The sequence below is a fragment of the Pan paniscus genome, chromosome 6 (assembly GCF_029289425.2).
Source record: "Pan paniscus chromosome 6, NHGRI_mPanPan1-v2.0_pri, whole genome shotgun sequence".
In the NCBI taxonomy this organism is placed as follows: domain Eukaryota; kingdom Metazoa; phylum Chordata; class Mammalia; order Primates; family Hominidae; genus Pan; species Pan paniscus.
The window spans coordinates 145,078,106-145,105,210 of record NC_073255.2 but is presented as its reverse complement, the minus strand read 5'-3'; the positions used below and the strand labels follow the sequence as shown (position 1 = coordinate 145,105,210).

The 27,105-nt window shown below is 40.4% G+C and overlaps 1 protein-coding gene across 37 annotated transcripts in view; it reads left to right on the top strand.

Moving 5' to 3' along the window:
- Nucleotides 1-27,105, top strand: part of NRCAM (neuronal cell adhesion molecule) — a 313,477-nt gene that overhangs the window by 201,830 nt on the left and 84,542 nt on the right. For 20 of the 37 annotated variants that reach the window (XM_057302938.1, XM_057302934.1, XM_057302933.1 and 17 more), the window contains 4 exons: nt 19,253-19,464; nt 21,650-21,667; nt 24,731-24,836; nt 26,862-27,058. In XM_057302938.1, coding sequence (XP_057158921.1) covers nt 19,359-19,464; nt 21,650-21,667; nt 24,731-24,836; nt 26,862-27,058 — 427 coding nt within the window. In that variant the 5' untranslated portion in view covers nt 19,253-19,358. Of the gene's footprint in view, nt 1-16,257; nt 16,391-19,252; nt 19,465-21,637; nt 21,668-24,730; nt 24,837-26,861; nt 27,059-27,105 lie in introns of those variants that run through there. The other 17 variants (XM_057302942.1, XM_034964815.3, XM_034964813.3 and 14 more) reach the window with 5 other exon arrangements.

Genomic DNA, 27,105 nt, shown 5'->3' with positions numbered 1-27,105 from the left:
ACTTTGATTTTTAAAAAGGCTTGTTAACCAATTATTCAACAGTTCATTTAGCAAATTCGTATGGATTTAAGTGGTACTTCAAGAAGTTCACAATTTATGGAGTAAAAGAATCAACACTCATTTTAGGAAGTGATGAGTATGCTTATAAAAGTACACGAGTTCTTTAGGAGAGGGTTAACAAAGACATTTTCCTCTAGAGAAACTCTGTCCAATAGAACTTTCTGTGATGATGAAAATGTTCCATTCTGTGTTGTCCCAACCCAGTAGCCACTAGCCAGCCCCATGTGGCTGTTGGTCACTCAAATTGTGGACAGTGTGACTGAGGAACTGGATTTTTAATATTCATTAATCTTAATTTGAATGTAAGTAGCCACATTTGACTAATGGCTGCTGTTTTTGACAGTGCAGTTCTAATGGTTGACATTTTAGTGGAGTCTCCAGGAATAAGTAGGTGTTATCCAGGCCACAAGGAGGATAGGAACCAAGTAGAAAGTGGAGAAAGCAGACTGGGTCGAGAGAACAACAGTGAACATGGACATCAGAGTGCTTGTTTGTTAGGCTTGTGACAGAGTGAACAACAAGAGAGAGGGCTAGAAATGTACACAGAGGCTGTGTCATGATAGGCCTTGTGATTTTAACTGTCACCATTTACTAAGGGTCCACTAAGCTCCTGCCACATCGCTATGCTCATTCCATATTTATCTCAACAGCCCCGGAGGTAGGTAAATTAGCCCCATTTTACAGGTGAGGAAACGAAGGCACACAGAGCTTGTTGAACATAACCAATGCAACACAGCTTGTAGGTGACAGCACCAGGATTTAAGCTAGGCTCCGACTCAACAGCCTATCCTCTTTTTACTTTATCACTTTCCCCCACGTGGGTCTGTCACATGGGAAATTTGGGCTTCATGTCCTTATAGGCAAAACTGTTCTGAATTGGGGTCTTTCCCTAGACAAGAATGTATGGTGTAAAAACAAGGAGGAAAAGGAGTTGAGAGGGCTGGTCAGAAAAATGAAGGGTGGCCCATGGGACCTAAGCTGGAAAGAGAAGGAAGTGAAGAATAGAATTTTTGGAGAGTGGGAATAATGTGGAGCTGAAGGACCAGGGGCAGGAGGAATAATTAAGAGAAAGCACCACACGCAAGGCTGTTGTGGTCAGAGGGAATTATTGCCATTTTAGCGGGCTTTCAGCCAAAGGACAACCTGGAGCATGTTTCGGCCCTGAAGCTGAGGGTGTTAACTGCTGAAGGAAACTGGCAGAATTTCCATCACAGCACACAGACAACCACCTCCTCCAACAGGCAGACACCCAGACTCCTCTGTGTGAGGAAATGGACTTCTCAGAAACTAAGTCTGAGCTTGCTTTCTTTTATAAATCTCTACTTTTGGTGGCTTATTTTTGCTTAGGAAGATAGAAATCAGTAGCGTTGACTTTGAAAAGTGTTCATAATCCTCAGCATGCCAGGTGAAGTGGAGACAAAGAGGAGGCAGTGTGGCACGTGAAGAAGAGAAGGGTGTGAACGCTCTCATCTGAGACGCTTGATGAAACTGATCCTCTCTGCCTGACTTAGGTTTAATAGCTCACAAACCTGTGAATGTGAAGTTAAAAGCAATTTTGATTTGAAATCAAGGTTATGTAGAAATGAGTCTTAATATATCATAAAAATCATTTCAAGAAATCCTGAAAATTGTCACAAACCCTTATTAAGGAAATTGATTTGCAGATGATGATAGAAATAATTTTTTCATGAAAATGACAAATGTAGCTTATTTTCATTGACATTTATTTTCATTAGAGTAGGCTGCTGTCTACGCTTCTCTTAAAACCACTCTTTCAATAATATTTAGATTCATATGCTAATATATCTGCCATTTCTCTCAGTATCGCTTAATACTCTGTGTTTAGAAACAGGTATATTGAATTTATACTGGGACTAGAGTATTATATTTGAAAGCACTTACCCGGGGCAAAGGCTATGAGTGTATCCTCTGAAAGGTGTCTTGACTTGGAAAGCACAGGATGTTCCAGTTAACTTTCTTATTTATGGTTTTTTGAAGTATAATTTATATACCACAAAATCTACCCATCTTAAGTGTAGTTTGGTGAGTTTTAGTGCATTTTTAACAGCAAACTTCATCCCAATCTAGCTACAGAACATGACTGTCGACTGACAAAGTTCCCTCCTGCCTGTTTATAGTCAGTCTCCTCTCTTACCCCAGGCCCCAGCAGCCACTAATCTGTTCTCTGATTCTATAGTTTTGCCTTTTCTTCCTTCCTTCCTTTCTCTTCTTTTCTTTTCTTTTCCTTCCTTCCTTCTTTCCTTCCTTCCTTCCTTCTTTCTTCTTTCCCTCCCTCCCTCCCTTCTTTCCTTCCTTTTTTTCTTTTTCTTTTTCTTTTTTTTTTTTTCGACAGTCTTCCTTTGCCGCCCAGGCTGGAGTTCAGTGGCATCATCTTGGCTCACTGCAACCTCCACCTCCCGGGTTCAAGTGATTCTTGTGCCTTAGGCACCAGAGTAACTGGGATTACAGGCGTGCACTACCACACCTGGCTGTATTTTTAGTAGAGACTGGGTTCTGCTGTGTTGGCCAGGCTGGTCTCAAACTCCTGATCTCAAGTAATCCGCCCGCCTTGGCCTCCCAAGGTGCTGGGATTACAGTTATGAACCACCATGCTGGCTATACTTCTGCATTTCTAAAGATTTCATATAAGTAGAATCATAGATGGTCTTTTGGGTCTGGCTCCTTTTACTCAGCATAGTTGTTTTTTTTTTTTTTTTAGTATTTATCGATCATTCTTGGGTGTTTCTCAGAGAGGGGGATTTGGCAGGGTCATAGGACAATAGTGGAGGGAAGGTCAGCAGATAAACATGTGAACAAGGGTCTCTGGTTTTCCTAGGCAGAGGACCCTGTGGCCTTCCGCAGTGTTTGTGTCCCTGGGTACTTGAGATTAGGGAGTGGTGATGACTCTTAACGAGCATGCTGCCTTTAAGCATCTGTTTAACAAAGCACATCTTGCACCGCCCTTAATCCATTGAACCTTGAGTGGACACAGCACATGTTTCAGAGAGCACAGGGTTCGGGGTAAGGTTATAGATTAACAGCATCCCAAGGCAGAAGAATTTTTCTTAGTACAGAACAAAATGGAGTCTCCTATGTCTACTTCTTTCTGCACAGACACAGTAACAATCTGATCTCTCTTTCTTTTCCCCACATTTCCCCCTTTTCTATTCGACAAAACCGCCATCATCATCATGGCCCGTTCTCAACGAGCTGTTGGGTACACCTCCCAGACGGGGTGGCGGCCGGGCAGAGGGGCTCCTCACTTCCCAGATGGGGCGGCCAGGCAGAGGCGCCCCCACCTCCCGGACGGGGCGGTGGCCGGGCGGAGGCGCCCCCCACCTCCCGGATGGGGTAGCTGGCCGGGCAGGGGCTGCCCCCCAACTCCCTCCCAGACGGGGCGGCTGGCCGGGCGGGGGCTGCCCCCTACCTCCCGGACAGGGCAGCTGGCTGGGCGGGGCCTGCCCCCCACCTCCCGGACGGGGCGGCTGCCGGGCGGAGACGCTCCTCACTTCCCAGACGGGGCGGCTGCCGGGCAGAGGGGCTCCTCACTTCTCAGAGGGGGTGGCCGGGTAGAGACGCTCCTCACCTCCCAGACGGGGTGGCGGTCGGGCAGAGACACTCCTCAGATCCCAGACGGGGTCGCGGCTGGGCAGAGGCGCTCCTCACATCCCCGATGGGGCAGCGGGGCAGAGGCGCTCCCCACATCTCAGACGATGGGCGGCCGGGCAGAGACGCTCCTCACTTCCCAGACTGGGCGGCCGGGCAGAGGGGCTCCTCACATCCCAGACGATGGGCAGCCAGGCAGAGACGTTCCTCACTTCCCAGACGGGGTGGTGGCTGGGCAGAGGCTGCAATCTCAGCACTTTGGCAGGCCAAGGCAGGCGGCTGGGAGGTGGAGGTTGTAGCGAGCCGAGATCACGCCACTGCACTCCAGCCTGGGCAACATTGAGCACTGAGTGAGCGAGACTCCGTCTGCAATCCCGGCATCTCGGGAGGCCCAGGCGGGCAGATCACTCGCGGTCAGGAGCTGGAGACCAGCCCAGCCAACACGGCGAAACCCCGTCTCCACCAAAAAATACAAAAACCAGTCAGGCGTGGCGGTGCGCGCCTGCAATCCCAGGCACTGGGCAGGCTGAGGCAGGAGAATCAGGCAGGGAGTTTGCAGTGAGCCGAGATGGCGGCAGTACAGTCCAGCCTCTGCTCGGCATCAGAGGGAGACCGTGGAGAGGGAGAGGGGGAGGGGGAGAGGGAGAGGCTCACTCAGCATAGTTTTGAGGTTCCATCCATGCCACATGTTGTTGCATATATCAGTAGTTCATTCTTTGTTATTGCTGAATACTTTTCCATTATATGAATATACTACATTTTGCTTATTCTTTCATCAGTTAATGGGCATTGGATCTGTTTCCAGTTTTTCATTATTATAAATAATGCTGCTATGTACATTTGCGTACAAGTCTTTGTGTGGTTATATGTTTTCATTACTCTTAGGTAAAAGAGTAGAATTGCTGGATTGTATGGTAAGTGAGTGTTTAACTTTTAAGAAATTGCCAGGTTGGGCATGGTGGCTCATGCCTTTAATCCAAGCACTTGGGAGGTCCAGGTGGGTGGATTACTAAAGCTCAGGAATTCGAGACCAGTCTGGGTAATATAGTGAAACCTGGTCTCTACAAGTAATAAAAAAAACTAGGTGGGCATGGTAGAACATATGCCTGTGGTCCCAGCTACTTGGGAGGCTGAGGTGGGAGGATGGTTTGAGCCCAGGAGACAGAGGTTGCTGTTAGCTGAGATCACGCTATTATACTCCAGCCTGGGCAACAGAGCTAGTTCCATCTCAAAAAAAAAAAAAAAATTGTTTTTTCAGAATGGCTATATGTTTTTATGTTTCCATAGCAATACGTGAGGATTTCAGGTTCTCCACAGCCTCACCAACACTGGACATCATCAGTCTTTTTGAATATAGCCATTCAAGTGGGTATGTGGTAGTATCGCATTGTGGTTTCAATTTGCATTTCCTTAATGATAAATGATATTGAGCATCTTTTCATGTGCTTGTTAGATATTTGTATGTCTTCTTTGGAGAAATCGCTAATGAAATTTTTGTCCATCTTTTTATTGAGTTGTTTTGTCTTCTTAGTTTTTCTACATGTTGTAGATACAAGTCCTTTATTAGATATATGATTTGTAAATAGTCTGTGGCTTGTCTTTGCATTTTCTTGTTGGTTTCTTTTGAAGAGCAACTGTTTTTAATTTTGATTATGTTAAGTTTATCAGTTTTTTTCTTTTGGTGTCATAGCTAAGAAATTTACCTAACTAAAGTTGTGGGATATTCTCTTATGTTTCATGCCAAGGATTGAAAAACTATTGACTTTTATTCTTTAGAACAATGATTAACAATCGCCTGGACGCCACAGCCAGGGATTTGGCAGTCTCTGGTAGCTTTGTGGTTTCGTGGTTGGGGTAGTGATAGGAGCAGGAGGCTGAGTATATTGCTGTCATTGTAAATAATTGTAACTTGGCCCCAGCAACCTTCTGTCATCCCTGCTACTGAGCACAGTACTCAGAAAAACTCCCCCATGCCTATTTGCCATCAGTCTCCTCTCCGACCACTCCCAGTCTCAGGCATCCATCGATCTGTACGTAATTGATTTTCAGGTGATTGAGTTAAATTTAATTGAATCCTCTAAAATTCCCTGCACATTTCACTCTGTGCATGAGAAGATGGCACCCTTGATAATCCTTTTGAAAGAAAAGTTCTTTAACTCACTTACCCAGCTTGGCACTTTGAAACTCATCTGATATTAGCATAAAAACAAAACTCAGTAACAGCATTTATGCCCCCTTACAACGGGCACCAACTTTACGTTTCTGCCTCATCACCCTCACTTAGTATCCTTCATCCCCTTCTGGGCACTTGCCAGAAACACACTATACGCTTGGACTTTACTCATGGCTTTCCTCTTCTCTCCCTGGAGTATTATTGTTACTCTTCCAGGGCAAGGTAGAGCTCAGGTTTCACCTCCCAGAGTCTTTCCTCTTCCCTCTTGAACACAATTGGATACATCTTACTTTCTGCTCCCATAGGGCCTAGATCCAGCTCCTGGTGGAGCACTTACCACATTGTTTTGCATTTAGTTATATTCTTATATAGCTCACTGCCCGCTCCCAAGCCCAGCTTTGAGCACTTCAAGGGCGTGAATTATGTTGAATTCATATTTGAATCCCCCCTAGCATCTAAAACTTCATGGGTGTCCAATAAATATTGTTAATAAAATGTTTGAAGCCATTCCTACAAAGAACTCTAAGTGCCTTAGACGCTGAGATAATGCTGCAGCTTTAAAGCTTCTAAGTAAAAATGACAACTCTTCCCTTTAAGTTCTGTCATTTTAGATATGTCCTGGTCTGAAAGTCCGCTCAGACATTCCTGCCTCTGCAGAGTAGCCTGCACTTTCTTCTCAATTTTGTAGGCTTGCCTTCCACTTAAAATGTTCAGCATCCAATGTAGAGATTATTATCACTTGCTTCCCCATCTTGGGCAAAATTTTCGCAGAAATGTTTAGAGAACGGCTCGTCTCCATCCATACCCTTGCTCTCAGTTCAAACCAAAGTACTTCTTTCAAACATGACCGTTTTTCCTGCATCTTGCTTGATAGCTTGTCTGATGGCTTAGTCCAATTTACAAAATCTGTACAGAAGAACTAGGTGTCTTGATTTAGTTAAATGGACAGAGAAAACACTGAGATTTATCTGTCTCCTATTCTTATAACCAACTTTGATAAAGATCAGAAGTTAAAACCAAGCTCCTGCTGAGTATTAACAGGCCTTCTACAGCTATTTCTGGAAGGGTATTTTTTTAACTTTTATTTTAGCTTTGGGAGTACATGTGAATAGAATAGAATACATTCAGATCTTTCAAAAAATAAAAACTGTTTTCTCTGCAAGGCTTGTGAGAGGAGTTGGAGAGCAACAATTAGTGTTTTATACTCTAGCAAGGGCCTACAATAGTCTTATTTAAAATTCTCGAAGGAGACAGAAACCTAAATTTGGAGAGCCTTCCTCAGACAGACTAACTGGACGTTTTTAAGAAGCTGCTCAGTGAGGTGCGTTCAACTTTGGCAGGCAAGAAGCCACCCAACTTTGCCTGCTTAATCCTCAGCCAGCTGACCACGCAGGAGCAGGACCTTTAGCCATTTATTCTGCCCATTCCTGAGCAACGCCCACACCCAATACCTCGTAAAAATTATATGCAGTTATTCTATCCAGCTCTAATGATGTCTGTAGATTCTATCTCCCACATCCCTTGGTCTCAAATCTTAGTCTTAGTGGTCTCCCTGGTACTCTTTCTGCTGCCACCTCCCTGAATTTCATTCTTTACCCAATCCTTTCATTTGTAAATTCTGTTGGATGCTCTGCCAGGCTTTTGTTTTCTGTTTTCTGGTTTGTTTTTAAATTTTTTTTAAACAGCCTTGCACTGTCACCCAGGCTGGAGTGTAGTGATGCAATCATACCTCACTTCTGCCAGGCTTTTGAATCACCTTCTTCCCAAAATGTTGCCTCTCATATTATCCAATTTGGCCCCACTGGACACAGGTGCAGCAAGTGATGCCACCCAGAAACCACTGCTCAACTTTAGCTGAGAGGCCCAAGCCCACTCCTGTCTGAGAGGGGACTGGGCAGACTTGCATGGCCTGCTCACCTCATTCTTCCCTTGGTTGAGACAGCACCATGTGGCTGGTACTCACTTTCCCATGCCTGCTTGTGCCTAGACCCAACAACCAGCAGCCTCAAAGGATCTAATTTTTAGCTGTCTTCCCATTTCTGGTCTTGGTTTTTCCTTCTGTGCTGGCATCTCAGTAACCATCATTATTGGTGGCTGGTTTATTTGACTCCATTTCTATTATAGCAGATTTGGCTCTCATAATTCATTGTTGAGTCTAGGAAGGCAGACCTGAGACACCTTCAAAGCATAAGCCCTGATAGGGCATCTTCTAGTAAAGTTTTCTTGAAATCTTTATGATTCCTTTAATATATTTAAAGAAATTATTTTTGTAAGTATTTTAACCCAGTTTATTTGTGAACTACCACAATTTCTGAAGAAAAATGATAAGAATAAACACAACATAACTTGGAAATGTATTACTTCCACAACATTTCTTCTTTCCTTGCTTTTTCTTTGTCCTCCTTATCTCACTTTTTTCTTACTCCCCATATTTCTTCCCGGAGGGTACAAATATTTATCTTTAGAAAATAAATGCTCAGTTTACTCACAGAAAATTGCCCATGAAAATTAAACTGAAAAGACACAGAGAGGCAGTCATTCTAGGTTTAACATTCTTATCAACCAACTTTGATAAAAACCAGAGGTTTTTCTGTCCTGACTCTTCTAGGAGGCTAGATACTTTGGCCGAAAATACTTCTACCTGAGGACATTTCAAACTGCTCTTTGGTTTTATTTTTTCTTTTTTAAAAAACTTTAAAAATTTTTTTAATTTTAATTTTTGTGGGTGCATAGTAGGTGTATATATTTATGGGGTGTATGAGATGATTTGATAGAGGCATCCAATGCGTAATAATCACATCATGTAAAATGGGTTATCCATCCCCTCAAGCATTTATGCTTTGTGTTACAAACAATCCAATTATACTCTTTTAGTTATTTTAAGATGTACAGTTAAATTATTGACTATAATCACCCTGTTGTGCTATCAAATACTAGGTCTTAGTCATGGTTTCTATTTTTTTTTTTGTACCTAATAACCATCCCCACTTCTACCCCAACCACCCTCCCACTACCATTCCGAGTCTCGGGTGACCATTCTTCTGCTCTACCTCCATGAGTTCAGTTGTTTTGAATTTTAGATCCCACAAATAAGTGAGAACACGTGATGTGTGTATTTCCGTGCCTGGCTTATTTTGTTGTTACAAATGACAGGATCTCTCTTTTTTTTTTTTTTTTTTTTTTTTTTTTTTTTTTTTTGAGGTAAGATGTGGCTCTGTTGCCCAGACTGGAGTGCCATGGCACGATCTTGGCTCACTGCAACCTTTGCCTCCCAGGCTCAAGCCATCTTCCCACCTCAGCCTCCTGCGTAGTTGGGACTACAGGTGCTCGCCACCATGCCCAGCTTATTTTGTGTATTTTTTGTGTGTGTGGAGATGGAGTTTTGCCTTGTTATCCAGTCTGGTTTTGAACTCCTAAGCTCAAGTGATCCACCTGCCTCGGCCTCCCAAAGTGCTGGGATTAGAGGCATGAGCTATTGACCTGTCCTCATTCACTTTTATGGCTAAATAGTACTCCATTATATATAAGTACTACATTTTCTTTATCCATTTATGGGTTGATGGACATGTAGATGGCTTCCAAATTTTGACTACTGTGAATATTGTTGCAACAAACATGGGAGTGCAGGTATCTCTTTAATACACTGATTTCCCTTCTTTGGGGTATATTCTGAGCAGTGGAATTGTGGATTGTATGGTCGCTGTATTTCTACCTAAAGTGCTCTTTGAATTGACATTTCTTTTAAATCATCACAATGGAATATATTCTTTCTATGGAGTCCATTTAAATGGTGCTGAAAAGAGAGTGTGGTTTTATAGAAAAAGTGGTTCCTGAGAAGTCATAGACAGCAGAATTGAGCAGAGACAGCAGAATATGCCAAAGCTCTTAAATTGTTGGGTTGATTAAATCTCACAGTACAGAGAACATTGTTTCTAACATTCATGCTTTTGTGTACTTACCTTTCACAGAGGACATGGTCTCCTGAGGAGTTAATATTTAACTTCCAAGAAACTGATTTATATTCTAAATGCTTGGGAGAGGGATGCTCTTTGGAGTAAACCTGATAAATTTTCTTGCAAACAAATGGCCACTCGTTGATTTTTTTTTTTTTACAAAGGCAGATATTCACATAGCCTGTATAAAGAAAATTAAATGCACCAGGAGTTAAATATTTCATGCATTACTCTGCTGTTTTGCTGGTAAGTTCTTTATAATACAACATGCATATCAGCAAGTGACTGAGATTTGTTCTTTATATGAAACAGCCTCTGGCTGGAATGAAGAATTTTCAGCTGTTTGGTTTGTGATAATATACCTTCCCCTGCACTGATAGCAAGTGGAATATACAATTCTTCATGTCATGTCCATCTCTATTTCTCATTTTCATGGTTCCGTTATGATTACAGAGAGCCTGGATACCTTGGCAAAATATATTTTGAAATGTGGCTGGGAAGATTATAGTAATCTGTGACATGTTGGGAGTGATGCCCTTTGGGTTTGGTAAATCTGAGCCTTTTGCCTCCCCAACACACATGCTCAGGCCCTTGTTTGCGGGGAGCACAAGTTATAGAAAAGAATGATTCATAGATGCAGCTGGGAGGAAGACAGGAGGTAGCTTCAACTAGCTAGCACCCACACAGCCCATCATCATCATCATCATCATCCTGCTCCCTGACTAATCGCCGAGATGAAACAATAAGATGGCCATCCTCTAGGATGTCACTTCTGAAACTCTTTCCAGAAAAAGCACTTCAGATTGATTGTGAATAGGCCATGCTCCCCGTGGCAGAAATACTAGTGCTCACTAAATATTCCACCCACACCCCAGCATTTCCCAGACTCTCTGATGATTGGAGTCATTGACTACTTCTGGTCAATGGGTTGTGAGCAAAAGATGTGTGCATCACTTCTGGTTGGAGGAAGGTAAAAGCAGGAGAGCATGGGGACTTTGGAAGACATTTGTTGAGTTGGCAGCATCACAAAATGGTGGCATCTCTGTCAGCCTCGAGCAGAGGTGCCTGCACACCCACACTGGATGATAGAACAGGCGAAGTATCAATTGTATTATGTTAAGGCACTGAGACTTCTAGGTTAATTTCTTACTGGAGTAGAATGTGAATGGTACCCCATGGACTTCTACCATGAGGTTAATTCTCTCTCCTGCTCTCTCTTCTCCTTGCATTACTACCCTTCACACTCATTAGGAAAGGAGTACACATTGAGATTTTGACCTGTACACTGCGTCCCTACCCTAACTGGTTCATACCATTCAGCAAGCATAGCAGGGTTTACCTTTGAAATGTGACACAATATTTTTCAAAGTGACTAGCCTGCCTGGCATTTCAAAATGCTATTTTTTACTGTTAAATGGCTGCCATTTTGCCATGTGTTGCTTTCTTGACAAATGGATAAGGTATAGCATGTTTAGAATATTAATATCCTGAAGGGCCTTTTTTGCTGAAGTTTTTAATAAACTGTTTCCAATCCTTACATCTTCTCAGTGCTATCTGTAGAAATCTCAGTTTACAGGAAGATAAATAGAGCTAGAGCTTGTTTCAGTGACTCCACAAATGTTTCTGAATATGTTGCTCTGAAGACCCATATTGAGAATTAAATTTTCATTTCTCAGACCTCACTTTTAGAGCAGTTTCCTACTTTCCATTTTTGTTTTTAAATGGAACTTTGTTTCTGTTTTCTAATGTGAAGGGAATCAGCTGAGAAGTGGACTTTGTGAGGAAGGAAGAGGCCTGTCCCTGTGGTTTGGCTTGCCCCTCTTTCCTCCCTTTCTCCAGATTACCTGTCTTGTGGGAGAGTGAGAAGAATAGAAGCTGGGGCTGAGCTCAGCCAGAGTTCTAGTATGATTCACGGAGATGGGGAAGCAGGAGGGATAGACTAACAATATTCGACTCTCTCATCCTGTTCTCTATCTTAATCTTTGCTATTCTGCATTAGAAATAAATTAGTATAATGCCTAAGACAATAAATTAGGCATAATTTACAATTATGCTAAAATAATTTAGCATAAACAAATTTATGCTAAAATAATGGTCCGTGTTAACCACCTTCTATTTATTCTGACTATAAGTTTTGTGTGAGAAATGTAAGTTAAGTATGTGCCCTTTGGCTGCACCAACGTATATGTAGAGAAGTATCTAGAAAAACCAAAAAGGATAAATTAGTTTTGAAGAGAAGTCTACATCGCCACACTATTTACTAATTTAGGTTCGGCCATGACCTTGTAAGGAGACCTGCACATTTGGATCATCAGTCCTCCTAAATGTGCATGTTAGTATGTTTCTGGTTGCAAGAAACAGCCAATCTCAGTTTATCTTAATTCATTATTGCAGATATCTATGGCTATATAATAAACCATTCCTAAATTTTGTGACTTCAAACAACAACAGTTTATTATTTCTTATAATCCTGAGGGTTGGCAGGATGGTTCTTCTGTTGCATGTAGTTTAAAAAGTCAGTGGCTCAGCTATTTTTGGCTGGGAGCTCAGCTGGGGCCAGAGAGTCCAGGATGGTCTCTCATCTCCCAGGGTCTCTTTCCACTGGCTTCTCATCATCAGTAGTATGGCTCATACTTCCCGGAGGGAACATTACAAGAGGATAAGCTGCAGTGTGCAAATGGTCATCACACCTCTTTTCACATATTGCTTGCTAAAAATCCCACTGGCCAAAGCATGTGACATGGCCAAGCCCACAGCCATTGTGAGAGTTGACTATGCAAGGGCATGGATACTGGGAAGGGTGCTTCCTGGGGCCACCAATGCAACAGTCTACCTGCCATATTAATGAAATTTTGTTGTAGAATACACAAGACTGGAGAAGGACAGGAAGATGTCTCAACCTCAGTCACTAGTGTGGCAAACTTCACAGAGAATTGGAACATTGTTCGGGGTACCAAGAGATTTACAGGCCTGGTGATTATAGTGCAAGAGTAGTAGGTGCTTGTTATCACCTATCCAGTGTTCTGGTGATGTCATGGCCACTCAGCTCTTCTCTGTCTCTGTTTCTATTGATCCTCTGCTGCCCACTGGCTTCATTCTGCACTCGATGCCTCATATCTTTTGCTTACTCATGCTTGCTCCTACTGCCTTGCCTCTATCTGACCTTTGGCTTTTGTTCCTGCTCCAAACCGCTGACTCACTTTCTCTCTGTCTCACATTCACCCTCTCTATGACAAAGGAATTTGTTACCACTTAGTTGGTCACTCTTCAGTGCCTCACAAGCAGCCAAGTCAACTCACAGGCTCTACATGGCTCCCTGCCTTTGTTCAGACAAAGGCTGAACACCCACCCTGATTCTTTTTGCCTTGGTCAGAGTGATGAGGTCAATGCAGAAGAAAGACTGTGAGCATGGCAGGCATTCAGAGTGGAGCAGTCTCCTCCCCACTCTGTTTAGTGAATTGTGATTGGATTGGAAGGTGGGATGAAGAAGGAAATTCCCTTTCATTTGCAAAGAACTAGTTCGTTCCTCTCTTTCCCCAACCATCTTTCCTTTTCTAATCAGCTCTCTCATCCCAGAAGCCAATCCTGACAACTGTCATCAGATAGCTGGCTGGACAAGCCTGGAAAGTGTGGAACAGGTGCCATCCTTGGTCAGGGTTGCTATTAGTCTCACACACATGAGCTCTTCATTAACTGTGCTTCATCATTTGTCTTAGATCTCTCAGTTACATCATTGCCTCATATTGTTCTATTTTCTTTCTTGTTACTGCTGTGCTAAGTAAAAGAGATGTGAAAAATCCTGTATTCAGATGATCATGCGTGTTGCAAATAACTGGATTTCACTCCAAAAGACCTTGGTATCTTTGATAATCTAATGTCAGTGTCCCAAAAGCTTTTTAATAATTTTCTAAATCTAAAATGTCCTTAAATTATTGCTTAATATATTTTTATGTTTCTTTATGCCTGAACTCTCTCTGGAAGGATTCACAAAACTTGGTAATAATGACTGCTTCCTAAGGGAGAAAGGGGGTTGCTGGTTGCTTACTTTGCATTCTGTGGTCTTTTGTACTTTATGAATATTGTACCATGTACACACACTGCCTACTTTTAAAATTAACTTTTTAAAGTACATCTTGTCTACATTGTCTTAAATTGTTCTTCCTTTAGAAGGCCAGGGCCCGCATGTGGTAGAAGTCCATGGGGTCCTATTCACATAGAATCTGGTGTGAAGAAGCTCCTAAAGTTGTGCCGTGGGCAACACTGTGAAGATCTTCTATAGATATTCAGAAACCGTTAGAGGTTTTCTTTTTTTAACATCAGTAACTAAACTTGGTAATTCTGTTTGCTTATTGACTAATTAAAAAATAAGAGGATATAAGAGGGAGGGAAATGCTAGGGACCTCTCGGGGTGTGGCAGTGTGAGATGGCTAAAAGCTCCAGAACCTTCCGGAACTGGAGCTCTAGATCTGGTACTTCACATATCACGTGACATTTAAGCAGGTGACACCATCCTACACCTTGAATTCCTTATCAGTAAGTTAAGAAATGTAATAGAAGTTACCTTCTGGAATTGTTGGGAAGATAAGTTAATGCCTGGAGGAGACTCATCGCTGTGCCTGGCACATGGAAAAGGCTCAGTGAATGGTAGCCATTAGGACTGGATTATTTTCTTGTCTGTTAAATGGGTAGAAATACCTGTTTTTCTGTTTTCTGGGGTTTTTATGAATATCAAATAAGATCATTAGTTATAGTGCTCTGAGGAGTAGAGATTTTGAGCTATTATCAGGATGTTGTTCCATTATCTGTTATTGGGGTAAAAACCACCTGTTTATTGTTCACCATTCCTTAGGTACTAGTCCAGGTTCTAGTTACTACATTCCTGGTAGAGGCTCTACTGTGGAAGATTCCTTTGGACTAGGAGGAAATTAGAAACATGGTCCTTAAAGCTTCTCACAGTTTGTCTTGTTTGATCATTATCATCTCTATAGTCCTATTATCCCGGACTACTTTTTTCTGAGGTGCATTAATGATTGTGTAGTGGTGTAGATGTAATTGACTCTGTTGATGTGTTAATTATTAGTCGTCATTGTCCATTTCTCTCTAACCTTTCCTCCACAGTCTCAGACTTAAAATCTGTGATTGAAAAGCACAGCATGGCTAGAGATGTGCATTTGTATACTTCTTCCTTAAGATAAATATTTAAAATATAAAAAGTGACCATCCCCAAGTTGACTGCTGAAAAATGTCTTTCACAGTCAAGATGATGTCCTACCCACTTAGTTATCCAGTCACTGAGGCGAGCCACTGATGAGGCATCAGAGCAATAGTTAGTGTGTCAAAGGGCATCTAGTCACATAAGCATATTTGTTTATCTGCTTGGAGAGTGTAGATCATGTTATGTGTTCAACCAGCATGGAACCCACCCATGTTGGGATGCTGAAAAGCCCAAATAGAGGAGAATGAAATGGCGAGTAATGCGTGGCCTTTGAATTCTGGTAGAGAGCTGATTTTTTTAATTAAAATAATTTCCTCCTTCATTTGAGAGAAAAAGAAAGGTTTTATTTTCCTTCTAAAGACAAGACTTCTTAAGTAAGCAACAGGAGAGCTGTTTCTCTCAGGCTTGATGTGAATCCTTTGTCAAAACTGTAGGGTTTTCTTTTGAAATACATAGTAAGTAATGCAGGGGAATATTTGCTCTGTGATTTAATATGAATTTGAGGCAAAAGAAATAAGGGAACCTTGAATTGCATTTCTTTTCAATGATGAGAAGTTTATCAAAGAAGGGAATTTTCCCCCCTTCTGTTCCACAGGTTCTATAGGTAACATACGAAAAGTTGCTTTGAATGGAGTTAAATTAAATGAGATATGAAAAGGCTTTGCTCTTTATCATTACTCTCAGTCCTTTTAGCAATATGTGTGATTTTAAATAGGGTGATCTATTTTTCAGAAGACGAATCTACCATTTATCTCATTCAATCATGCTTTAAAATGTCTATGGCAAATATTTTTTGTACATTGTAAGCTATATTGCACTAACATACTCCTTAGCCTTGATTAAAAATCATGCTGCTATTTCAAATTGGGATTTTATTCATTGTAGTATAATTACATTAACAATTTAGTTTTAGTTCATGATTCTCACTTAATGAAGAATGACCATCATTTTCCAAGGTAAAGTACAAGGCAGATGGATTCCTGCTGAGTCAAAGAATTGACGTCAATATCAAGAGTGCAAAGCGGTGGTTTTTCTTTGTGCAGTGTGCAGAGTACATTACTCTCATCGAGAGAAATCTCAGTCTTCTGTAGCTCTATTTGATTTTCAGTTTGATTGAGTGCTGGGGACTTAATGCTGTCCTTAGGCATTTGGGTTTTCATCTATAAGGGCATACGTTGCAAGAGTGGGTGATTTTCCATGGGCAGGAGCCAGAGGATGGGCTGGACCATTGCTTCGTCTTCCTCTAACAGAACCTACACTAGAGACGATTTGTCGCTAATGGTGCAGTTTAACTTTAAACTTCTGAGGAGAACCCTCATCTTCAGTTATCGTAGTTCATGACCTCCCAGCAGTATGAGGATTTATTACCTCATGTCTCTTTAAGTAAGTGCTTTCAATTTTTCTTAAAAATGCAATTTTTTTCTTTGTAAAACACTGTGATTTGATGTGTAATAGTTTACTCCATGTATACTCTGAAAAAGCATAGAGTTTGATTGATACTTGCTTTTATATGAATTTGTCTAATGATTTTCTCTATATTGGAGGGTGAATAGTTAATACATCCAGACAAAATACATGAAGAACTTACAACAGAAATTGTATGTAGCTGTTTAAGATCTTACAAGTGTTACAATTTATTAGTACATCTATTGGAAAGTATATTAGTTCTCCAGCCACTGCCTGGAGAACTTGGCACTTAAGTCCAATAATCTCCATTAGCATGACACAGAAATCAGACAAATAAACCATTTTCCTTTTCAGAGTTTGGCTCTTTTGTTTTATCTCAATATGTATAATATGTAAGATCCACATGTTTTCAATGCTATTTGTGACGTTTATTTTTAACTTCCCTAAAGCTTATGTGAATTCAAAATTAGTGTTCCAACCAAAAACTCATGAGAGACCTAATTAAATTTGACTAAATGATCTAGATGTGCTTTGCACACACAGAAAGATAATCTGGTTTGTATTTGTTCAGAAATGGTTGAGTGAGCTTCTATACCTGTGTCTCAATGCTTAATGGATATGAATGTTTGGATATTATAATATGGAAAAACATTTCCTGGATCTTAAATGAAGCCAAATAATATGGATGTTTTATTCACAAAATAATATTTATGTAAGTATATAATCTTTATGTTTAGCATATCCTTTTTTTTTTGAGATGGGGTCTTGCTCTGTCACCCAGGCTGGAGTATAGTGGCACAATCTCGGTTCACGGCAGCTAAGCAATTTTCCCACCTCAGCCTCCCAAGTAGCTGGGGTTACAGGCACCCACCACCATGCCTGGCTAATTTTTGCATTTTTTAGTAGGGACGGGGTTTCACCATGTTAGCCAGGCTGGTCTCAAACTCCTGACCTTAGGTGATCCACCCGCTTCGGCCTCCCAAAATGCTTGGATTACAAGCGTGACCGCACCTGGCCTGGCATATTCTTTTAAAATTTGTTTTGCAAGAAGTGTCCTACTACAGTTTTAATCATGTTCAAATCAGAACTTGATTGCTAGCAAAATATGTTATTAGGATTATTTCATTTTCCTTTTAACATTTAAGCACTATTCCACACACAGACATGATCGTACAACTAATTTGATCATATTAACAAGAGATTGGTTTTTAAACCAAGCAGTATAAATATAAATACAGCCTTGGGTAGATCATAGTCAAACTATCCAAATGCGACCTCAGCTTCAAAGATTGTAAAGTCTTTTCTTTCCCCTTTTCTCCTTTCATTTTTTTTTCCTCCAAATATTTATTTACTACCTACCATGTGCCAGGCACTGTGATGGGCTATGAGGATGCAGTGGGGGATAGGACAGATGCCATCCCTGCCCTGAGGAGACTTGCAGTTTATTGGAAAAGATGGACATCATAAAATATACAATCATACAAATAAAAATTACATAAATAATTCAGTACTTCAACTTGTGGGAGGTACAGCAGTTTATAATAATGACATCCCTCCCACCTTCTTGAGAGAGTCATTGGTTGCCCTACTTCTCTTCATGAATGAGAGGACATGATTAAACCTATCATTTCAGGTAGGAGTTTACTGTGGGATGGATATCAATCTTCTATTAATATGGTTGTGCTCATGCTTTCCATTTTGCAATGGACACTTCCAATATGCAAGGCAGGCTGTATTAGGTATTGGGAGAGGGCTACAAAGATGAGAGAGACAAAATCCTTTCCTGGAGGAGTAGAGAGCATGTATGCAATATGTGTACACACACAGTCTATTTATTAATATATATCTACCTATGTATGTGATGTTTAAAAGAAGGAATTTCAGGAATTCAGGGGTGGTGGTGAAATAACTTCTAGTTCGGGTGATCAGCTAATGTTTCCTGGAGGTGACCTTTTAAGTGATCCATAAGAAATATATTGGACTTTGATAAGAAAATATGGTGGATAAAGGCAAATGAAATAGAATAAACAAAGACAAGAAGGCAGGAAAATTTGAGGCATATCGAAGGACTGACACAAGAAAGAAAAACAGAAATGAATCATCAAACCAAAAAATGGTTATATGGAAATAAAAGGAAGTCAGGTTTTAGGAGAAATTAAGCCCAGATCACTGAGATTTTTAAGTACTTGTTTAAAGATACATTGGAGTTTATTTGAGGGATCACATATGGCTACTCCCAATATTTAACCAGAGAAGGCCTTGTAGAAAAAATTAATCAGCACTGTGAAGGAGGGTGACTACAGGGAGGAAGGCCCAAACTCAGAGCCCAGCTAGGTTCATTGCTATAATCTAGGTGGGAGATGGGGAAGACCTGAATAGTCAGTGCTCATCTGGTAAATTAGTGTTTTGGCTTTGAAGCAAATTTACAACAATCCCCTGAACTTTCCCAGAGATGATCTGTAGAATGGAGAAGCCATTAGGCTACCCCTCTAAAGTCACAAAGTGATTGCTTTCTGACCAGCTTAAAAGCCAAGTTTTCCTGATCTGTTGGGAAAGACACGATAGCCTCTGAATACTCATAATACAAATACCATTTAAAATGGAAAAATCATAAGGATGGTAGACAGATTATGCTTCATATCACTACTAATTGAACTGATTTTAGCTGATTTATGAATAAATGATTATTCCAGTTTTGAGAGTTAAATATTTAAAAGTTAACTTTCTTTTAGAGTTCATGTATAATACACGGCTAGTTCTCTGTGCTGCAGACTTCCGCTCTTCATTTCCTTCTTTTTAATACATTATAATTATTATTCCTACTCTATCCTTTTTCAGTTTCCCGCATGAAAATTACTTAAACGTTGCACGCAACGTTTCACAAAATCTTTTGTGAAAGAAGAAAAGGAAATTCAGTGTGTGGGTCTCAGCAGGAGTTAAGCTAATGCAGCTTAAAATAATGCCGAAAAAGAAGCGCTTATCTGCGGGCAGAGTGCCCCTGATTCTCTTCCTGTGCCAGATGATTAGTGCACTGGAAGTACCTCTTGATCGTAAGTATTAACATTTTAAAGCTGTTAGGCCCAGGAGTCAAAGCCTCCCAGCATTTATCGTCACTCTGAACTGCGTGAATGGAGAAGGTGTCTGTGTGATACTGAAAAGCTAATCAAAATTAATTTGGCTTTTACCTTCAGCACCTGGTGTTTATAAAGATTCACACTGTAGAAGTGGCCATTGAAATGGTCAGACTCACAATTCCCTCCCTGTCATTCTCCTTCTTCCCCCTCAGGTGCCTTTTGTCTGCCCTGCTGGGGATGGCCTGAGAAGGATTGAGTTGTGCAAGCTGCCTGATCTTCCCAACAGGCGGCTCTTTAGAGAAGCAGTCCTGCAAGAAAACTATATGAGCCACTTTAAAATGATCATGGAGACCTCCCCACTCATCCCTTCACCACTTTACTCTTGCCCGTCATATGCTGAGGGTGGTCTGCAAAGATGAGGGGAGGCTCCTTCTGCCAACTCCATGCCCCTTGGAATCCCTAAACCACCCCAGAATTCATTTCTCTTGATTCAGACAAGGCGCATCTCACTTTCCAATTTTGAATCCTAAATATAAGTCTAGAACTAGGAAAAGTATCTTATCTAGAGCCTAACAAATAGTCTTATTTGGTTTAAACAATGTGGTCAAATGCCAAAATGCAGCTGCTAAAAATACAAGTAATATGCAAAGCACTAAAATGGAGCAAACAACAGCTACTGTATTAGCCCTCCATTTTCCTAGTAGTAAATATATACTGTGCTCTCCCTGCTCTGGGTGGCCTGTTTGTGAAAAATAAAGATAATGCTAGGTTCCACCCAGTCACTTTTCCTGCAAATGGAAAGCAAAATTTCAAATCTGGACAATTACTGTACTTCAGAATCGATTTCTCCTTTGTCCCTCATCTGCATGACCTCTTTGAAGGCATTAGCTTCCTGAATAGAATATCTGTTTGGCAAGCTTTCCAAGGTGCAAGGAAGATAGCACTTTCCTGGGGCTATTCAATTGTTGGGATGTCATTTTTATTTATTTATTATTATTATTTATTATTACCATAGAGGTTGCAACTGCCAGTGGGAAGACATTAAGAAGAGATGTGGTTTGTCCCACACTTTGTTGACTTTTTGCTGTGCTTCTATAAAGTTCAATAAAATGCAGTGCTTTTCTTATTTAAAAAAAAATTCATCCAGTGACCTTAATTTCAATTTTCAAAAAAATATACAATTGCTTAAGCCCATTGGAGTGGGAATGCCTAAGTAAGCATTTGCCCTGACAGATACACAGGAGGGAAAGAAAAGCATTTGAGAGAAATGCTTTTGCTCTCTCTCATATTAAATATATTCCCCCTTAATCTGACTGTTCAATCTGTCAAGCAGAGGGAAACAGTCACCTATGGCTAACTCAATTATCACTGCTAACGGAGAAGAGGCATAACCATGATGAAAAGAAAGTCACAGAAAAACCCAGGTGCTCCTATATTAACCTTTGCAAGTAGTAACGACAGACAGCACTGTGGAATGATTTGAATTGCATGCTAATGTAATTTCTTCCCTGCCCCTATTTCTTACATCATTTCTCTACTACATGAACAGCTCCTTGGTGTGGGCACCAGCAACCCCTGAGTGATTGAGAAATTATGAAGCAGAAATCTGCTAACAGTCTAAAAAGTTCAATTAATGACTTTGGAGATTAACCATAGAAATATAAAAATCTAAAATTAGTGTTGGACTTGGCTTGCATGGAGCATTGTCACTGTAGCAATGTCCCATTGTTAGGTATTATTACCATATGCACAGTGATGTCTGGGATAATATGACCAGACACTACACAGTATATGACAACTCAAATTAATTGTAGATTTCAGCTATTTTTCAAATTGAACATAATTACTTGTCCAACACAACATATATGGAATGGAATTCGCTATTCCTATTCCTGGAAGAACTCGTTTGCCTACAGCACTGCTTTTGTTCTTCCATATGTTTATGTGGGAAAGCTGCTGCAAGATTAAAGGAAACTGTTAATGCAAATTTCTTCCTCTTGCAACTTCACAAATTCAACCTTCACTATACAGGTTTTCTTAGATCAAATCAAATAGACAAGATGCCCCCTTTATCTTCAGAGTTCTAACGTTCTTATTATTAACATCTGATTTTCTTTAATCCTCTTTGCCCACTTACCTGCTGATATTGATGGGGAAAAAGCAAAACTTCTTGAAGACTGTAAGTGTCCTTTTATAAATTACTAGGCAGTGTGAAAATGTGACCATGTCTTTGCTTTTTGAATTAATATTGTGATTTAAATGCACAATTTCATGTTTTGTGACCTTTGTCTTTCTAAGCATGTGTGTTTACTGTAGCTAAACATTGTATTTCAATACCAAGAAGCAGTTGTAAAGTATTATCTGCATGAATTCTGAAAACTTGGCTATTACTCTTTCTTTTACCCGTGTGCTGCTCTACTAACTTCCAAGCTTTATTCACATCTGATGTAACTCAATGAGAAAATTCTCAAAATTTAGAGAGAATGCTGATCTGTTGTAAAGGCTAATTAATGCTTTCTGGAACAAAGATAGGTCTTTTCGTGTCTTTTAGAAGGTGGGTGCAGGCAAAAGCTTTACACAAGATGGCAGCTATATGTCCTTTTATGCTTCTTCAGCCTTCGTGACTATGTAGACTAGTATTTCTAGGTGCCATCAGTAGACTAACCCAGTGAATTTGAATCTTGTCTTGAAGTGGACAAAAGATAAGCAGCTCCCACTCACATGGTATTTGAGTGGCTTGCTCTGAGCAAAACTTTCCACTGCCTTTGACAGTTAGGTGGCATTTATCACCTAGTTTAAAAATAGTCAGTTTTCAGGCATTTGATAATTTCCTTTGATGTTAGATTAACCAGGAAAATTTTGTAAAATCACTTTTTTTCTTACTACTGAAAAGCATTTGTTAATTACCAGGTGACCCAAGCACTGTTTAAGGAGGTATATCCAGACAGTAAACTCCTGGCAGTTAGGAGTGACATCTGAGCCAGCTCTGCTGCAGACCTGTGAATAGAAGCTCTGCCTCTGAAGCCACCAGATTTGCACCTGTGTCACTCCCAGAAAAGCACAAGGAATTGAACTGAGTCGCTCCTAAGAATCCCCTCCCCCACTCCCTATGGCCACTATTCCTTGGATGTGGAATTCCAGGCTTCCTTCCATTATCCCAAATTCTATATACTCCCAGAGCCTGAAGGATCATTCAAAGGTGAATCTGGTCCAAATAAAAAATGATTATGATAATAATTAAAAAATAGCTGATGTTATTGAACCATTATAGTATTGGTATAAACTGAGAATTTTATAGGAATTATTTTCTTAATCCTGCTAGCTATCCTAGGTGGTAATACTACTTTTAAACTTTATTTTCCCTCTCAGGGAACTAGGACTTATAGAAGTTAAGAAATTGGCTTGAAATCTCACAGCTAGTAAGAAACAGACTAGTGCTTAACAATCAGGCCACGTTGGAAACTGACAAGGCTAGAAAAATGAGGATTCCATATGCATGACGGAGGTGGGAAGGGCAGCTGGAAAGACAAGGAGGGGGATGGGATATTCCAAAGGGAAGGGAAACTGACACTGCCCAGTACCCTGCATATAATAGTACACAATAAATGATAACAGTAATGAGGCTAGCTTTTGATTTGTACTTTAGCTGTTATTTGAATATTTAATAAAAGATGTCTTGTGGATGGCAATAAGACTAGAAGACAAGAGAAGAGGACACAACCGGGTTTATAGATTTATAAGACTGAAGATGTGGAGGTAATACATTTAGCTCTAGCAACAATTAACCACAAGAGAGACAAGAACAGTGGGCAGTTACTGAGCTTTGAGAAATGTTTGGTTGGCAAGTGGAAGAAGTTTCACAAAGGAAGCAGAGGTATGGGCAGAGAGGAAAGGGAAGATCCAGAAGATGAAAAACTTAAATGAGCCAGAATGTCAAATGCAACAGGAAAGGAAAGAACAGTGAGAATCCAAGAGAGGGCCTTGGGGGAATTTCCCGGATGCAGAGGAAAGATGCTGTGGTATGGCCACTGCATTGCACAGCTCCAGGGGTGCCAAGCACATTGTCGTCTGCCTCAGAACTTTTCAGCCTCAGCACTATGGACGTTTGAGACCAGATAAGTCTTTGTTGTGTGGAATTGTCCTGTACGTTGTTAGATGTTTAGCAACATCCCTGGCCTCTATCTACGAGATGCCACTATCACTACCACCCCAGTCGAGACCATTGAAATGGCCTCCAGATATGGCCAAATGTCCCTGGAAGGGTAGAAACAAATTGCCCCTGGTAGAGAACCACTGGTCTATGTAAACAGCTCTCCATGGAGTTGTGCAAGCAGTGGCTTCTTACCAGGAGCCAGTTGAGAGAGTTTAGGTCTCTGCTTTGTGCCTTCCTAGTCAAGCCATTTTGCTGCACTGAGTAAGAAAAAAGAGGTTGTAAAAAATTATTCTTTAGTCCCTTCCTGTCATAACACTAATTCTGATCTCACAAGAAGAAGGACATGGTGATTTTAGAACAACTTGAAGAGCATTAGTGGTCCAGATACAGCTTTCTTCAGATTAGATTGTTCTGGGTCAGAACAGTTTCCCCATAGGATTTGATAATAAAAGATCAGATAACACTTTGAAGAGTAAATGGGAACACTGTCTCCTAGGACAGAGAACTTCCTCAATTCCATTTATCTTCTAAATAAGACTCTTTTATCTTTGTTCCTAATTCACTTACCTCCTGGCTCTGATAAGAGATGTCACGTCTCCAATTTAACAGTCTGTTTAATATTAACTTCTCAAATGTATTTGTTCCCAACATGTATTGATTTATATGAGCACACAATAATGACCTAAGTCTGTTACTCTTTCTTAAGAAAGATGCAAATTTATCATAACTTAAATTCCTTTGAAAAACATCATTTGAACCAAAGGAATCAAAAGAATTTCTCATTGTTACATCAGAAAAGAAACTGTCTTAATATTAGGCTTGTATTGATAATTATTTCCCCAAACTTTTAGTGTGAGAAAATGGACTTTGCAAGTACACAGTTACCGAAAGAAAGTTAAACCTTGACTTCACAGTTTTAGCAGACCTTTAGCAGAAAAATCTACTGAAGTATATGCTGCTACACTAGAAATTACTAAAAATACTTGAAGCATATTTAGTCTAAGGTAAGTGATTTTGATACAGGAAAAAATGGCCACTATTATGATTTTAAATGATTTGTTTTTTTACATTTTTTTTTCTACAATTAAGTGGTACAGCCTCCAACCATCACCCAACAGTCTCCAAAAGATTACATTATTGACCCTCGGGAGAATATTGTAATCCAGTGTGAAGCCAAAGGGAAACCGCCCCCAAGGTGAGTGTGCATTCTGCTTTGTTATAGTACTGAGAATAAATCAGGAAATCTCTGTGAATAGAGAAATATGTTTGGGAATTTCCATCAAACAAGGCAGACTATGTAGAGCACTTCCTTTTTTAGTTTGATATTTCTCACTGTGACTCACTAGATTGCCCTTTGGTTCATCTATCCCAGCCCATTTCAGCCCTTCAAAGATACTGAAGGTAACTTCTTGGGTCCTGCATATCCCTAAAGTCTCACCTGTAGGTGTATTGTTTTGTCTCTCTGCTTAATTAGAGCCCATTTTTTCTTCTTGAAAACCCAGATTATTGCATTTCCATGCCCATGCTTTTCTGAAAAATGCTTATAAATTGTGAGGAGTTATGGAAAGAGCCTTTTGATTCTGATTTTGATAATAATGGCCATAAGGCACAGGCAAATCCCTTTTCTCTGGGCTTTAATTTCCTCATCTATAAAGAGATTGAATTTGATGACTTCCAAGATCTCTGCTGTCTCTGTAACAGTTTATAAAATAGTCTAAAATGGTTTTCCAAACTTGGCAGAGTTCAGTCATGAGAATTCATGCCATTTGGATCTTGCATAGCATTTTAGATCACTGCAAAGCATTTTAGAGTTGGGAGAGATATTAGAGATAACCCAGTCCAACCAATACATTTTATAGATGGGAAACTGATGCCTGGTAATGCTAAGTAACTTATTCAAGGCCCCACAGTGGATGATCTGTAACTTGTCCAGTCATATATGGAAGTTTTGGAGAGTTGGGTTATTGTTATTAAAATGTAATGTGGATTTTTAAGCAATAAAGTAGTGAAAGTTTCCAGTTATTTTATTTCCAGGTTTGTCTATTACAGACCTTATTAAATTATCACAAACTGGCCCCTGAGAAAAAATTAACTGGGACAGAATATGTACTATGTCAAAACTTCCAGCAAAGGTTTGCCTCAAAATAATATATTCGGCTATGTTAATGGAAAGCCTCTCTCGCAGAAGGCCTGATGTGGTATCCCTTGATGAGGTTTCCTTTCAGTTTCACAATTAATGCCTTCTGTAACTTGCCATAAAACAGGATTTATCCTCTTCAGCATTATTGATATATGGAGTGTGATAGATAATATTTTGTTTGGGGGATGGAAGTGTCCTGTGCATTGTAGGATATTTGGCAGCATCCGTGGCCCCTGCCCACAAGATGCCAGTAGCATCCACACCACCAGTTCCTGCCCTGGTTGTGACAACAACTGCTATAAAGATAAGCAGTGGGAAGGGAAATCCAAGTGATCCTAGAAAACACTGTGATGTTTAGAGATTTGTACCTTTGTATGAGCATGGCCATCATTGATTTGTAACTAGTTGTAAAGTATTTAATTACATGAGCACTGTGACTTTTATATAAGTCAATCTTTTATAAAAATAAAATGGAGAAAGAGGGATCTCAGTTGACAATTGGGCATACCTCCCAAGGGATTCTCAAAATCATCTCTAGAATTAAAAATTCTAGAGATGTCTGGAACATCTGGAACTGATGTCTCTTAACCTCCTCCCAACCTACACTTCACAATTTGGTAACTTGAAAATTGTCTGATCAATTTTCATCATATATAAATAGTACTTGCAGAGGTCTTGTCACATTTCAGCCCCAAGCAAATTTTTATAGACAGGTTATCAACTCTGTGAACAATGGAGTTTACAGTAAAAATGCTAATAAAGCTCTAAGAGAGTGTACCTGGGAGACCTGCTCCCTGTATTTTCTTAGAAAAATGACAGGCAATTTGTGTGCATGATTTCTTTATTGAGTCAAATTTGGGCTAGTTCTAAAGAAGACAGGTACCTTAAAATGTATAGCCTGCCCTTTTTTCCCAGGTCATGATTCAATGAAACATTTTAGATATGAGGGCTTATTGCTCTCTTACTGAATATTAAAATCTGGTAATTATTTCTAGAAACCCATAAAACTGCTAGGAATTTGTTAAGGTAATCCCATTTTTCTGGACCATTAATACACTTAACACTTCGTGTGTTGGGCAGCTTTTCCTGGACCCGTAATGGGACTCATTTTGACATCGATAAAGACCCTCTGGTCACCATGAAGCCTGGCACAGGAACGCTCATAATTAACATCATGAGCGAAGGGAAAGCCGAGACCTATGAAGGAGTCTATCAGTGTACAGCAAGGAACGAACGCGGAGCTGCAGTTTCTAATAACATTGTTGTCCGCCCATCCAGTAAGTGGAAACTTGTCAACCAACATGACCCTTTTTAAAGTATTGCT